Source organism: Ambystoma mexicanum, chromosome 13, assembly GCF_040938575.1.
Source record: "Ambystoma mexicanum isolate Mex_15411 chromosome 13, UKY_AmexF1_1, whole genome shotgun sequence".
NCBI lineage: Eukaryota > Metazoa > Chordata > Amphibia > Caudata > Ambystomatidae > Ambystoma > Ambystoma mexicanum.
Window position 1 is genome coordinate 832,287,838 of NC_090938.1, and position 15,962 is coordinate 832,303,799.

The window sequence follows — 15,962 nt, forward strand, 5'->3', positions numbered from 1 at the left end:
GCGAAGGAGAGTCCACTCCCCTCCTCCGTTGCACCCTTGGGGCCCCTCCCACCCCTCCGAGGGATGAGACCGACCCAGACACGGCGACGATGGTGGGTTGGGGACTCTCACATCGCCGCCTGCCAGATATTCACTGCCCTGCCTGTGGCTAAGGACCACCCACGCCACAACACCCTGGACGCTGAGGGGAAGAAATTGGATGCCATGGGGCGAAGAGTTTTCACGTCGGTATCGACGACTATCAAGCCCGCCAACACACTCGCCATCGTGGCGCAGTAAGACAGAGCGCTCTGTTTCAAGATGCCCCCCCGACAATCCCCCTCCTGGACTTCCTTCACAATGACAAGAGGGCGGAGGCATTGGAGATTCTACAGCAAGGCAAGGTGGCTTTGGACCATGCCACTACAGTGGCAACAGACATTGCCGACACGGGATCCGCCAAATGGACAAGTGAACCATGGGAAGGCCCTCTCCAAGGCTTCCATTTCCAGGTAGCTCTCTGGCTGCATCACTCATAGTCACCGGTTGGCAAACCGACAGTTGCCTGGCCGTCCGAGAGCCCACTCAGCCAGAGCGATCGCTGCAAATTCGGTGTTCCTGTTTGGTTTGCCCCTGCTTGACATCTGCAGGGCTGCTATGTAGAGGTCGAAGCACACATTAACAAAGTTCTACTGCGTCGACAGTGATTCCAGGGAGGAGTCCAGAGTTGGCCAAGCAGTGCTCTTGGGCACCACAGTGGTCCAGCCCTCTGGGTCTCTCCTCCGGAACGTTTGGCCTTGAGCAGCTTCCTGTACCCTAATCCAACCGGCTCTAAACAAGTACCCTGTTCGGTCTCAAACTCCTTCTTCAAACTACCATCCAGACAGACTGAGGCTGTGTGCTTCTATATTTCTGTGTTCCTGCCTTCGAGCCTTTATCTGCTGAAAAGGGATTTGGGCATCTTGGCTGTGATGGAGTTTGGCTGTCGGGCTCCACCTCCTGGGATGGCGTTCAGACCAGCTATCAAACTTGGAATTGGCTTGTCCCTCCCCTTTGCGGGTCCTCTCTCCCCCTGCCACACCCTCACCCTGCTTTCCAGCCTCCCTGTGGATTATGGGAACGCCAGGGTTGGGAGTTTCTTCCTGCAGATGTGTAGGGATTAGCTATTGGGCCCCATCCCTGAGGATTGTTTGTCCTGATGTGGGTCTTGAAGCAGAATAGTTCCTCCTCTTGGGCAATCGTCTGTCTGGCTGTCACGCGCTAACCCAGCCGTGGGTGGTGGTTATCCTTGACCTATGGGATCAATGGATAGATGTGCAGACTCCCATGCTTCCTCTGTATATTTTATATTCCTGCACCCGCACGGACTGTACAGGTGCTCTGCATTCAGTGCAACAGTCTTTCTTTGCTATTCTTAAAGGGGCAATCGCTGCAGAGTCACCAGTTTCTGTGGTATACAGCATTTTGTGCTTTGTGGAGAGTCCACTTTGCCTTCTCCCATATGGTCTATGATGCCCAGGTGTAAGCAACTCCATGTGTCTCATTCTTTTTCACCTTGTCATGCTATGTGTAATATGTGAAGATGTTCCTTACTATATGTATTACGTAACCAGCGCCTTGATTGTGGCAAGTTAGTACATGTGGCGGAGTGCCGTAACTCTGCGCGTGCGATTGTTAATAAAAGGGGCCGGTCACATGCGCTCGTCGGAGCACGCTTGGTGCCTGTCGAGATGCAGAGCTTCCAGAGTCTTCTGATTGCCGGGGGCTCACAGTACGCAGGGAGGTTCCTATTAAGGGGCCACTTACCACATTGGCGACTAGGTGTTCGTCCATGCTGACACGGACCAGCTGGGCCATGCAGCGGTGAGAGGAAAGCAACGACTCGCAAAAAATACAGCGTTTTCGGCTGCCATTTTTGCTGCACGTGGTGCGGGTGTTTGCAGCTCCGTATTCAGTGCTTGTGCGCCTCCCACGCTGAATTTCTGGGCCTCCCACAGCCACGTGGGCGCTGAACTGGATTTTGGAGGTCTGGAATCCTCCATTCACATTAAGGAAGGTGAGAGCTCGTGGACTGGAAAGCAGGGAGGAGGAGCACATGGCTTTGGTGTCTCTCTCTGTTCCTCTCCATCTATTTGTTTTCCTTTGTGACTTGTTCATCTGTATTGGTGAAGATTTGTTTTTGTTCTCTGTGACATTGTTTTGTTTGCTGGGTGCTGTGATGGAGGATCTGCCCTCCAGGTTGTGCTCAATACTTTATTCAGCCCCTCTGTGAGGTGTGGAGGGGCAGGACTTATAAAATGAAAAAGAAAGTCCCAGTGGTGCTGAACATTGTGGTGGGTGTTTAACAAGGAAGTGGTGCTTGTGCGCCCACCAACATGGCGGACGAGGCACAGTCAGATAGCCTCCAAAAGTTCCGCCAGCTATGCACGGGCGCGCCCGATTCCAAGGCCAACTGGGGGCGTTGGCACCCATGTCGGAGTTTGATGTCTCGGGGCGCCATTGTGCCTTGTTCCACGCTGGAAATCCTTGATTGATTGATTGAATGAACATATATTTCAAGGCCACGGGAAAGACTGATGAGGAAAGTACGGTGGGTGGCAACTATCTTCTACTTGGCTGGCCCGACAGTGCTTCAGATGTTTGTCGTTAGAGCCTGTGGATGTGTCCTACGCTGCTGCGAAAGATGCACTGTGTGAAAATGTTATGCCTCTAGCAAATGTGGACTATGAGAGGTTCATTATGTGCCGCGCCAGGCAAAGGGACGATGAGTCGCTGGACGGGTTCGATATGGTGATATCGTGTGTGTGTGGTACAATGAACAGGCCATTCGTAACCAGCTCATTCAGGGCTGTGTGTCAGGAAAACTCCGACATCAAGTCCTTCGGGAGCCTGGGCTCACGCTGCCCCGCATCCTGGAGCTACGACAGTCACATGAGGTGGCAGAGACGCGGTCGTCAAGAATGAACACAGCAATTCGCCCTGCCAGGTCCGAAGAGGTGTGCGCCATTGGCCGGGCTAGAGGGGCCAGTCGGCCGGTTGCGCAACAGACGGACAGGAACACCATCTGTTGCGCCACCCCAAAAACGGAGGAGAGGGATGCATCCGAAGAGCATGTACACCTCGTCATGGAGTCCGCTACCCCAAACTCGATGCTCATCCAGGAGCTCGAAAGGGTGTCCGAGAATGATGAATGTTTCTGGATCCTTTGGAGCACACTGCAGAGGGGGGGGAGTGGAAATCAGTGCTGGAAGGTCTGGGCAAGAGGTCCCAGAAAGCTTGAATAACCTTGGAGCAGTTGTGGACCAAGGCCAGTCTGCGGCTGAAGGTGTGGTCCCCAGACTTGTAGAAGAAAGTGGAGAAGTTTGTGGGGGCCTGTTGTCTGGTGCCAGGCGTCTTCCCAAGTGCACCCCCCCCCATTGAATCGATGCCTCGAGGGACACGGCCATGGGAGGCGGTACGCACAGACTTTGGACCTATGCGAAGAGATGTCCACTTCCCGGTGGTGGTGGACCAGTGATCTAGGTACACGGAAGTGGAGTACGTTGACTTGGTGGCGTTTGATATGGCGGTGATATTCGACAAAATCTTTGCGACCCATGGTCTCCCTCAGACCTTGTGCTCGGATAATGGACCGCCTTTCCGAGGTGAGAGTTTTGCAAAGTTTCTGAGGGAATATGGCATACACCACAGGAAAATCGCCCCAGTGTGGCCCTGCGCTAAAGGCGAGGTGGAGCGAATTATTGGAACACTCAACAAGGTGTTTAGAATCACCCATGAACAGGTCCAGTGCCTTCGCAGGGCCCTCTAATAGTTCCTCGGGGGAATATCGAGTGGCTCCCCACTGCTCGACTGGGGTGGCCCCTGTTCAAGCCATGTTCAAGAGATGCCACAGGGGCCTGTTGCTGGACGCGGATGACCGAGGGCCAGCTGTAATTGACGATGCTCAGGTGGAAGAGGGGAAGTGCCGGAATGAGGGCGAAAGCATGAGAAGGGGGCTTCGACAGCACAAGTTGGCCCTAGGGGATGAAGTGATTGTAAGGAATAGACCTCCCCAAGGAAAGCAGTCGCTGACAAGAGACGAGCCCCATGGACGTGGTTGCGGTGAAAGGGTTGATGGCGACGGCCTCTGATGGGATGGCAACTGTGACCAGAAATGCCTGCTTTTTTCAAGAGACTAGGATAAGGCACCCGGCTGGGGTTGTCCCTGGGCAGCGACTGTGCTGGAGAACCGGATGAAGGTGGTGGGGCTGGCAGCCCTCTGGTTCCCTTGGATCGAGGGGACACAGGTGAGGAGAGGCTGAGCTGGGAAGGGGGCAGGTGGTATCCTCAACAAACTGGGAGGGGGGAGGCCTGCCCGCCTAAGTAACTATATACTGGACCCCTGAGTCAAGCACCCCTGAGAGAGTGGAGACTGGATAATTGCCTCCTGTTGTGGGGCGTTTAGTTTGCTTGCCACATGTTTTGAGTGGGTGGTGGTTATTGTTAAATTGCTGTTTGTTGTTATGAAAAAGGAATGTGGTGTTCCCTTTAAGTTAGCACACACGGCGGAGTGATGTAACTGTCACGTGTGATTAATAAGAGAGGCTGGTCACGTGCGCTCGCCAGAACAAGCGTGGAGCCCGCACGAGATGCATAGCTTCCAGAGTCTTCTGTTTACAGGGGGCTCACGGTGCGCAGGGAGGTTCCTACTAAGGAGCCACTTACCACATTGATGCCCCGGGTTTAGTGCGCTTTACAAATGAAATAAATATGCCTCTGCAGTCTGTGCAAGTAACAGGCGGATCACTAACTTCCCTCAGCCTGGGTCCCAATAAGACCACCACTAAGGCAGTAGTCCTTCCCAAAGGGGGTGGGGGTGTCTATTTGGTTTCTTGTGCCTGGAGTGGGGGTACAGTGAGAGAACCAGGGGAACACCCCCAACACCACTGCCATCAGCTTGTAGCTTGGAGAGGAGCACAGCCACATGGGTCACCCACTAGAGAGACCCTCAGAAATAGGCCTTCTCTTTGTGACCACTCTGCAGCCCAGGTGTAGAATGGGTCTGGTGGAATGGGAGAAGAGAATCTGTAACCCCAGTGAGTTAGAAGGAAAGGCGGCAGTAGAAGAGGAAAGCATAATCCTGGGTTGCTTATCGTATCCACTGGGGGGGTCACTGTTTTTGTCTCTGCTGGATCCCCCAGATCCCTTCCCGTTCCTAATACGGGAATAGAAAGTTATTTTATTTACGGCTAAACTCCTGGTGATGTGTGCTAGTGTGAAAGCTATAGATTGAAGGCCTCTACTCCTACATCCCGTCCCCTTTCCTCCATACTTATGGGACATCTTTCCGTCCTGTGGGACGGGACCGGAGCACTTTGTAAAAAGCATCCAAAAATGTTTTCCAAAAATGTGTCCTTCCTCTTTCTTGCACAGGCCTCGCAAAATGCCATAACCCTGCCCACATTGGCTCCGCCCAGCACACCGCCCATCAGTCCTTTTCTCTGCTCGTTCGGGACTGGACCCAAGATTTTCTTCCCTTTTTTCCTCTCTGGCTCTCCCTAGCGATCGTGTACTAGTCTGTCTGTCGTTCAAACTAGACTTTCCAGATTGTTCATCGTGCCACCATCGTTTCGCGAGGGCGGATCCCCATCCTCTTTGCTTAGTGTTTGGGACTCCTGTTTTTACTGCGACTCCCTTTCGGTCCGGGCACTTCAACGTCGGTTGGAGCGGTGGGAGGATATGTCCCGACGAACTCCTCTTTCGCATTTACAGGTGTTCATCGACGAGAAGAAACAACGCCCGGTAAATTCTTTACTTTTCAGAGCACCCCGGCCGGGTTATACCTTTCCAGGTTCCTCTGGGGCCGAGAGGAGTCTTGATCGCTCTGTCACCTGGGTTCGCCCTGAGGTGCCTGTTGGGCCTAATAATTGTACCAGAGTTTTCTCTGAGGGTCTCCGTAAGGGGCCTGTGGATACCTGAGCACGCTCTGAGGCCCCTCCTGTGGGGGCTGTTTGTAGACCCAGTTCTACTGAATCGTGGGATACTGGAGCTTGCTCTGGGGCCTCTCTGTCGGCTTCCCTCAAAAATAAGACCGGGGTGCGCCCTGAGGCCTTGGTGGGGCTTGCTGTCACCAAACGGATGTTCGAGGCCCACGCAGATGAGGCTGTCACCGGATGTGGGTCCGAGGTCCCTCCTTCAGAGGCTAAAGCTACCAACATTTCTGAGAGGCCTGACGAGGCCTTGCCGGTAAAGGCTGTTTCTCACCGTTCCCGCTCTTGCGGTGATACCAGATCTGTTGAGGGGGCAAATAAGGAAAGTTCTTTTACCGGTAGTGCTGAGGTCCTTCCTGGGAAGGCTAATTTGGCGGTTGGTATGGCGCAAAAACATTCCAGGCCTCATAGTACCGACTCTGCCGAGGTTCCTTATGTTGAGGCTAAAGTTAAGACCCCTGATCCATCGACGGGGACCCCTGCCTCACTTCCTCACATGCCGCAGTTGCCCTCAGGCGATGACAAAATGGCGCCCGTTCCTGCCACAACCGCAGCGGCCATTTTGGGTGCTAATCCTACAACTACACCATCGGCCTCCGGTGTAGGGCTTGGTTCCTTGGGTGAACATAGTCCCTTGTGCGCATCCTTATCGGCCAGTTTATGATTGGAACGCCCGGATGCCTATTCTGCCTTTTCATTGGCTAATCCAGTCATCAAGAAACGTCATAACCCCTTTGAACCTATGGCTACTACTGAACTTAAGTACCTATCCTGGAAGGTGGCTTTTTTGATTGCGGTAACATCTACAAGACGCTTGGTGAGCTTCAGGCTCTCTGTGGAACATCTGTTCCTACCTTTCCGTAAGGATACAGTGGTGCCTCACACCCACCCTTTGTTCCTTCCGAAGTGGTTTCGGAATCCCATTTACACCAGTCTATATCTCTGCCGGTCTTCTTCCGGAATCTGGTATCTGATGCTGAAAGGGCTCTGCACAACTTAGATGTCAGACGGGCTCTGAAGTTCTACCTCGATAGGACTAGCAAACTCAAACGCTCTTAACTTTTCGTCACATTTGGTGATCCAAATGGGAAAACCTGCCTCAAAGTTATCCATCTCCCGCTGGGTTGCTTCATGTGTTTCCGAGGCCTACAAGGTTCAAGGCCTTAGAACACCTAAAGGCATTCATGCACATCTCATTCATGCACAAACTCATTGACCGAACCGCCTACTCCCAACTAAATGCCTTTGTCGAAGCCAACAATCTCCTAGACCCTGCACAATCAGGTTTCAGAGCCTGTCACGGAACCAAAACCACCCTAACCTCAATCTGGGATGACCTTAAAATGACGGCAGACTCCGCGGGATGCGCTGCACTAATCATTCTTGACCTCTCTGTCGCCTTTGACTCAATCACTCAATCCTCCTAGACCGCCTCCACTCCCTAGGAATTCGTGGAACCGCTCTTAAATGGAAAGCTTCATTCCTCAAAGATGGGTACCAAATAACAATACTCTCCACCTATACCTCCCAAGCCCGACCAGTCGACACGGGAGTCCCACAAGGAGCATGCCTATCTGCCCTCCTGTTCAATCTCTACCTGATCACCCTCCTTCCAATAATTAGTTCACACAACATCCTGTGTTACAACTACACTGACGACACTCGACTAATTCTAAAACTAATTAACTCAAATCCCAACTCCTGGCCTCCTGCCTCCTCGACATAGAACTCTGGATGACCCAAAGCCACCTCTTGTTAAACCCCTCCAAAACGGAAATCATGGTATGTGGCAACTCCAAGCTTCTTCCGCATCCACTACCCTGGCCATCCGCCATGGGCAGCTCACTAACCCCCTGCAACTCAGTGAGAAATCTTGGATGCACCCTTGACTATGACCGAACACTCTCGCGCCAAGTCAATGTCTCAAAATCCTGCCACTACCACCTTAAAACACTTAGGCGCATCTTTCCATATCTCTCCTTTCCTAACAGACTCTCCGCGGTCCAATCAATCGTTATATCAAGACTGGACTATGCAAACCTCCTATACCTCGGAATCCACGCGTACCAACTGAATAAACTCCAAAGGGCACAAAACGCAGCAGCCAATATGCTACTTGCGCTCGGCCCAAGAGACCACATCTCCCCAGCCCTTAAGATGCTGCACTGGCTTCCAGTAGCCCGAAGGGTGACTTTCAAAACCATATGCATCTCCCATCGAGCACTGCATAAAACAGGACCTCAATATCTTCAAGTCAAACTAAAACCCTACCACCCCCTCGCACCTTAAGATCAAGCTCAGCCGGCCTCCTAGTCATACCTAAGACAAACTCAGTCAGATTAGGCGGATCATCATTCTCAGCCTTGGCCCCCACCCTGTGGATATCACTCCCACCCCACATCCGCCAAACTGAGGATTTGAGGATAAATCATTGGGAAACAGTAAGGAGATGTGAACTGCTGAAAGGCACATAATGCATGAGGAGGGAACGAAGTGAATGGTGTGGATGAAATAGTTAGAATGGATGAAGCGTGTTCAACAGATGAATGCACTGAGTGAAAGAATGCATGAGTGGAAGAACAGATGACTAGATCGAATGAGTATGTAGATCGGATGAGGGTATAGAATGGATGAACATGTTATGCGGATGAGCTTAGAGAGTGGTTGAATGTGTAGAGCGGGCGAGCGTGTATGGCGGATGAGTGCATAAATACAGAGAAGCGAATAGAATGCAGGAGCGTGTAGAACTGATGAATGCACAGAACGTATGAGCGTGTAGAGTGGAGGAGCGTGTAGAGTGGAGGAGCGTGGAAGTGCGGACGAGTGTATAGAGCGGATGAGTGTAGAGAGCAAATTAATTTATAGAACAGGATTACTGCGTATTAGCGAATGACTCTAAGGGCCTGATGAGTGCATATTAATGTTGAATGCGGGGAAAGTGCAAATGCATGGAGCGTATGAGTGTGCCGAGTGGATGAGTGCGGGGAGCGGATGAGTTGAATGCGTGGAAAGCACGAGTGCATAGAGCGGGTGAGTGCGGGGAACGGGTGAGTGCGGGGAACGGGTGACTGCATAAGGTGGGTGAATGCGAAATACAGGGGCAGACGGGAGTGCATGCGTGGGGCAGACGTGAGCGCGCGGGGCGGACTGGAGTGCATGAGTGCGTCGGGCAGACCGGAGTGTGTAGCAGACAGGGACGCATCGAATAAATAAAAGTCCATAGAACGGACTGGAGCGCATAGAACTGCGCAACGTAAATAGTATGGTCTGGAATGCAGGGAACGTTTGAAAGAGCATGTAAACCATCATATCACACCCCACGCTTGCTCTCTTCTTTGCACCACCATGCTACTAGAACTCAGATACTATGACACCATTCGGTATAACTGTTCTCATACCAACATCTCCCGCTCACTCCCCATCATTCTCACTCCCCATCATTCTAAGTAAACACTGCTGGTTTCACACCCCCCAGCCAGGCGTTCTCCTCAGGCACTAATGCAGCCACAGTCGGTCTGGATAAATCCTGCCAGAACGAACACATACCCCTGATCTCAACCGCTACACCTACCGAAGCAGCTATTACACGAATACCACACCAGCTGCACACATAACCGGTGCGCACACGCTTTTGAATCTCCCTACTCTCTCTACTGACCTGAACTTCGGTTCCCAAGGGCGTTCAACCTACCAGCGCCTTCAGACCATACCAATGGTATATAAGGCGCTATATAAATGCTAAATAACATAACAATGTTTCGTTGCCTGCGGGGTCGGTGCCGTTGATTTACGTGGACACGTTGGTGGAGGGGCCAGTTTGGCACCCGTCCCTGTTACGTCCCTGGACTTGTCCACCTCATGAGAGGCCTCCTCAGGTTCCAAAGCAGTCCCTGGAGGACGCCTTTTTCAGTAACTTTCCAACGCTCATGCGTACCGACCCCATGAGGGAATATTTCAAAGGGCTTTTTAAGGAGATGTGTCCGCCCGTGCCTCCGGCCCCACCCGTTCCTCTGGTGGTTCTGCGGCGTCTCCCTTGCCTACGGCGCCTTCCCCGACTCTTCTGTCTTTGCCCCCATTATCCCCCGTGGACAAGGCAGCGCCCAACACGGCTCAGCAGGATCCTGACCTGCCTGATGACGTGCTAGGCGATCAGGACAACGAGGACTTGCCCCGCTCTATTAGAGCGTTTCATGGCCGGGTCCTGGACATGATGTGCTTCTTAGATGTTCTGGTGCCCGAGGCACCTGCTCCGCAGGAGGGCGTGCTTTCTGGAGCGTACCGGCCTGTTCTTGCAGAAGGATGTGCTGGCCGAGGTCCGCAGGGTATGGGAAAAGCCACACTCTGGACTTTTCGTCAATAAGAAAATTGATGCGAGATACAGGCTGCATTCTTCGGAAGAGGTGGCCCTGTCCTCTTGTCCGCCCCCCTCCTCGACAGTGGTGGCTGCGGCCACTTTGCAGTCCAGGCCTGCAGCATCCTCTTCCACGACGGCTACGCAGGTTCTGGGAAAGGAGGACAAGCTCCTCGACTCCCTTGGGAGAAAAATATTTGCCAACTCGGCCTTGCAGCTCAGGCAGGCCAGTGCCGAACTAGTGTTAGCGGGGGCTAATATGCGGATGTGGAAAGGTCTGTCAGAGTTTGAGGAATTCATCCCGGTCGAGAAGTTGGAGGACTTTAAGGGTGGTTTATCTGACGCCAGGGTCTTGGCCCAGGATCTCCTGGAGGCTGCGGCTCATCACATAGACCCCTCGGCTTGGGGCCTTATGCTGGGGGTTGATACCTCATGGCAGGCGTGGCTGCATGCCAACAAATTCTCAAAAGAAGTGCAGGACAAGGTGTTGGACCTTCCGTTCGATGGTAAGGACCTCTTTCATTCTACAACGGATGTAGATCTCACCAAGACGAAGGATAGCACTCAGACAGCTAAGTCCTTGTCGGTCCTTGTTAAGGCCCCTTTAAAAACCCAGAGACCGTTGTCACAAAGCCGGCCCTCCTGTGGCTTTAGGGGCTTCCTTGACCGGAAATCTCAGAGTGGATACCCCTTTGGGGAATAACCGCCGTAGGCAACAATGGACTCTGTTTTTCTCCCGCTCCTCAGCCTCCTCCTCAGGTTCAGGTGGTAGCACCACTGAAAAACCTACTAAATGAGGGTTCTCCGCGCTCGCACGAGACCCCGGTGGGAGGATTCATTGCGTCTCATTAGGAGGCATGGCAGACCATCATTCGTCTGCAGGGTATCCATGTGTATCCGTATTTGGACGATTGGCTCTTATGCAGCCCTTGTCCGTTGAAAGCAGCGGGCAATCTTCAGTCTCTCCTTCAGCTCCTGTTCCATCTTGGGCTGTCGGTGAACTGGCGGAAATCTTCCATGACGGTCTCGCAGGACTTGATTTTCCTGGGTTTTCGCTGGAACACGATCGATTGCAGAGTGTACCTGACCGGGGACAGAATGGCGGATCTGTTAGCCACGTGTCAGATGTTTGCGCAGTCGGAGAGCATGTCTGCCAGGTGGTTCCAGAGGCTTCTGGGCCTCATGGCCTCGTGCGTGTTGGCTCTTCCTCTTGCTCGTTTCAAGATGAGGCGGACCCAAATGGCGCTTCAGAGTTCTTGACGCCAGGCTGTGGACCCGGATTCCAAACTGATAATGATTCCAGCTTCCATGAGAGTGGACCTGGAGTGGTGGTCCTCTCTCGGCAACCTGTCGGTGGGTGCGGTGTTTCAGGACCCTGCCCCTGCAGTGACGATCATGACGGACTCCTCCCTCCTGGGGTGGGGTGCGACGTTAGATCTTCTTCAGGTCTCCGATCTCTGGTCGCCTCAGGACAAGCTCCTCCATAAATCATCTAGAGCTTCTGGCGGTCTTCCTAGCGCTCAGGGCGTTCAGACCGATCATTGCCAACAAGGTGGTCCGCATAAGCACGGACAATGTGGTGTCGATGTACTACATCAACAAACAAGGGGGAACCAAGTCCCCCTTCCCCCAAACCCCCCCCTGCCCTCGTGGACCTGTCCAGATTTGGGTGTGGGCAGTGCTTCATGGTGTTTGGCTGCTTGCAGTGCACATCCCGGGCCAGCTGAATGTCACAGCGGATGCCCTCAGCCGGCGGACATTGGTCAGCTACGAGTGGGAGTTGAAGGAAGAGGTCCTCTCATGGATCTTCTTGCGTTGGGGCACACCAGAGGTGGACCTCTTCGCTACGGCGGCAAGCAAGAAGCTTCCTCAGTATGCCTCCAGAGGGGGGCTGGGAGCCGCCTCTCTGGGGAATGCTCTCAAGATTCCATGGCACAACATGAGAGCTTACACCTTCCCTCCTCTGCCACTAGTCAATCGGGCAATTTGGAAACTGAAGAACTCTGTGAACTGTTCCCTCCTACTCATAGCCCCGTGGTGGCCGGCCAGGTTTTGGTTCTCAGAACTTCACCTGTCGATGTGTCTGCCGATCGGGGGTCACTGGTAACCTGATCTTCTTCATCAAGGGGAACAGCGGCTGTGGCACCCCTCCCCACAATCGCTCAGCTTGGCGGCATGGTGCCTGAGTTCAAGTCTTTAGAACATCTTAACTTGTCTGCAGATAACATGCGTATTATCCAGGCAGCCAGGAAACCCTCGACTAGATCCCAATACTGAAGTAAATGGCTCATGTTCTGTCATTGGTGTTTGGAAAAACAGTTGGACCCAAGGGGGGGCTATGATTGACACGGTGCTGTCTTTCGTATCCTTCCTAGCAGAGTCGGGTGTTCACGTTCTATCAGGCAGAACTTACCTTTCAGCGGTCTCTGCTTATCTTTCTACGGACCAATGTTCTTACTCTGTGTAATCCAGTGGTTAAGAGGCATTTTGCAGGCTTGGCACGCCTCTACCCTCCAGTTCGTAGTCCGCACCCGCCGTGGGATCTAAATGTAGTCCTGACGGTGTTGTGCCATAAGCCCTTTGAACCAATGGCCACGGTGGACCTCAAGTAACTATCCTGGAAAGTGTCCTTTTTGGTCGTCGTTACGTCAGCAAGGCGGGTGCGTGAGCTCCAGGCCTTGCCGGTGGAGCATCCCTTCTTGGTTTTTCACAAGGATAAGATAGTCCTACGGACGAATCCTGCTTTCCTGCCGAAGGTGGTAACTGAATTCCATCTGAACCAGTCGATCTCCCTTCCGGTCTTTTTTCCGAACCCTACCTCAGAGGCAGAAAGGGTTCTGCATTGTCTCGATGTCAGAAGGGCTCTTAAGTTCTATCTGGACAGAACATCCGAGCTTAGGAGTTCTTCTCAACTATTTGTGACTTATGGTAACCCTCAGGGTAAGCAGGCGTCTAAGGCGACTATTTCCCGGTGGATCGCCGCTTGCATTACGAAGTCTTTCACCGTCCAATGGCTGAAACCTCCTAAAGGTATTCATGCACACCTGGTGCGGGGCAAAGCAGCTGCGGTTGCTTTTCAGAAATGTCCCCTGGGAGTCCATTGCTAGGGCAGCTACTTGGGCCTCTCATCTGCTTTCTGTAAGCATTATTGTCTTGACATGAGCTCAAGAGCTGATGCTCAGTTTGGTCAGGCTGTGCTGAAGAACCTTTTTCAGTAATGGGTATTTCCATCCACCCGTAGTTCCTGTTAGGAGTGCTTGGGAATCTCCAATAAGTATGGAGGAAAGGGGACGGGACGTAGGAGTATAACCAGGTTACTCACCATAGTGACCACCTTACTCCTAGTCCATAGTCCCCTTTCCTCCATACGCCCGCCCGCCGTCCCCTCTGATAAGGTTCCTCTGTTATTGCAATAGGTCTTTGCCCTAGCGATAGAAAAGGACTGATGGGCGATGCGCGGGGCAGAGCCAAGGTGGGCGGGGTTAAGGCCGCGTGCTAGGCCGCACGCAAGAAAGGGAGGAAGTCCACATTTTTGAAAAAAAAATGTGGATGCTTTTTACAAAGTGCTCCGGTCCTGTCCCACAGGACAGAGAGATGTCCCATAAGTATGGAGGAAAGGGGACTATGGACTTAGGAGTAAGGTGGTCACTACGGTGAGTAACCTGGTTATTCCTGGTCTCTGGGTCTGATGCTTTACATCTTTCACTGCCCCAGGGCAGTGTCTCAGTATGGAGACTCCCAGTTGTAATACCCTGGTACTTTATTATTATTATTTTTTTCTTTTTCCATAGGAGCAGTCGGTCTCCGCCTCCTGTGCAGAAGGACTCTGAGGATGAGTGGGAGAAAGAGGATCGGGACCGGCTACGGGACCTGGAGGAGCGGGATGCATTTGCCGAGCGGATCAAGAAGAAGGACAAGGAGAAAACGCGCAATATTGTGGAGCGTTCAGACAAAAAGGTGATGCCTTCATGGGTTGTAGTGCAAAGCACTTTAGGGGTTAGGGTACATATTGCTAGATGCTGTCACAGATCACAGGAAGGTGCAAACCTAGTGTGTGCTGGGTAGGGAATCCACTGGAGAGAACAGGATTTGAGGTGTTCTGGAAGGTTGGTTTCCAGTTTGGAGTGAATAAATTGGGTAGTGCAGACATAGGTGCCAGGTGACCTTCCAAAAATAATGAGGGCCCACTTGTGCAATGCTCACATTTCCTGTATCCCACCTAGTGTGTTTGTTTTGTATGGGTTCTGTAGTGGTGCGCATATCATTTCTATTAACCCACTGTTTGCACTCTTTGCTTTTTATCCTCAGGCCTACGAAGAATCTCAGAAGCTGCTCAAACTGGCGGAAGAAGATAAAAAGAAAATGGTAGGCGTTTGCTCGTTGGCGTGCCACTCTCAGGATAATCTGTGGTGCTTTCTATATAGCGCGGGAGTCGGTTAAACACTCTTCCATCTGTGGCAAGGTCTTCTTCCTGGTTTCAAGGGCTTCCGCAGGGTGACCGATGGGGCTGGTTACCTCCCTAAGCTAGAGTAGGATGGGTCCATGGGAGGTTTATGGGGGATCCCCAGGTGGCCCTCACTTAGCCCCATCCATGAGGCAGGGGACAGTCAAAGAAACAAACACCTAATATACCAATAGTACACTGACCCATTTCTTGTTTGTTTTTTTTTGTTGCTCTTTTTTATTGACTTTTTATTGGATATTTACAAGAATTTGGCCCAGATCTTGGCGTGCGTGGCCATTTCTGTGAAAGTATAGTGTGGCCCAATAACAGAAGTTCCATCCAGACGACTGTTGCCGGTTTGGGCCCTTTAAGGTAACAAAGCTCTTAACACATAGGTTGCACATAAAAACTCCAACATGGTTCACAAAGACCATATTGTATCTCAGGAACGTTTGTGATTGTCACATGGATGCCACCAAATGCCAGAGGAGACACATTGTGGAACTGGAGTTTTTGTCTGCACACTCTTCAGCGATCACATGCACATAAACGCCCAGAACAGAATTTGGAGCAGGACCCACTCAGCCAGTCCACACCAGTAATCTGAGCAGTCTGACAACACACTGGCTCAATGGACAGAAGATCAAAGCATGCCAGATTGGCATCTCTACCCTGCAACCTGTTCACAGGCTGACCGAAAAGCTGCAGCAGTTGCAAAGCCTCTAATTTCATACTCCAACAGGGTGCAAAACTTAAGTGAAGGAATGCCTGTTACAGATCGTAGGCACAGTGAAAGCAACAGGGTGAGGGACCAGCTGCACAAGAGGACTGCCTGGTAATTCCAAGATGGCAGAAAGCCCTTTTATACGTTTGTCTCGGCCTCCCTATTACACAGTACTTCCAGCTGCACTCTTTACCTCAAACGAAACCCATAGGTGCAAGTTCTCACTGGGAGCCTGGACCAGGGCGGGGAGAGTCTGCTAGCCTATAACGGCCCACAGCCTCAGTCTGCTAGTGTGAGGGTTTGCAGCAGGGTGTGGAAAGTAAGTGGAGCAATTTGGAAAAAGGATGTTCGAGGTTAGAGGAAGGAGTCTGGTGGAGTTCAAAGGATAGTGAGAAGAGGAAATCCAAGTTTGAGACAAAAATGGGGGGCGAAAGAGGTGGGAACACCACGTGGTGGAGGAGTTATGTTATCATTATTTATAACCTGCACGGTTGC

The 15,962-nt window shown here is 52.2% G+C and overlaps 1 protein-coding gene across 1 annotated transcript in view; it reads left to right on the plus strand.

Annotated features, from left to right (window-relative positions):
- Window positions 1-15,962, plus strand: part of DHX16 (DEAH-box helicase 16) — a 317,650-nt gene that overhangs the window by 99,683 nt on the left and 202,005 nt on the right. The window contains exons 4-5 of the mRNA XM_069635324.1: window positions 14,091-14,256; window positions 14,608-14,664. Of these exons, the coding sequence (XP_069491425.1) occupies window positions 14,091-14,256; window positions 14,608-14,664 (223 nt within the window). The remainder of the gene's footprint in view (window positions 1-14,090; window positions 14,257-14,607; window positions 14,665-15,962) is intronic.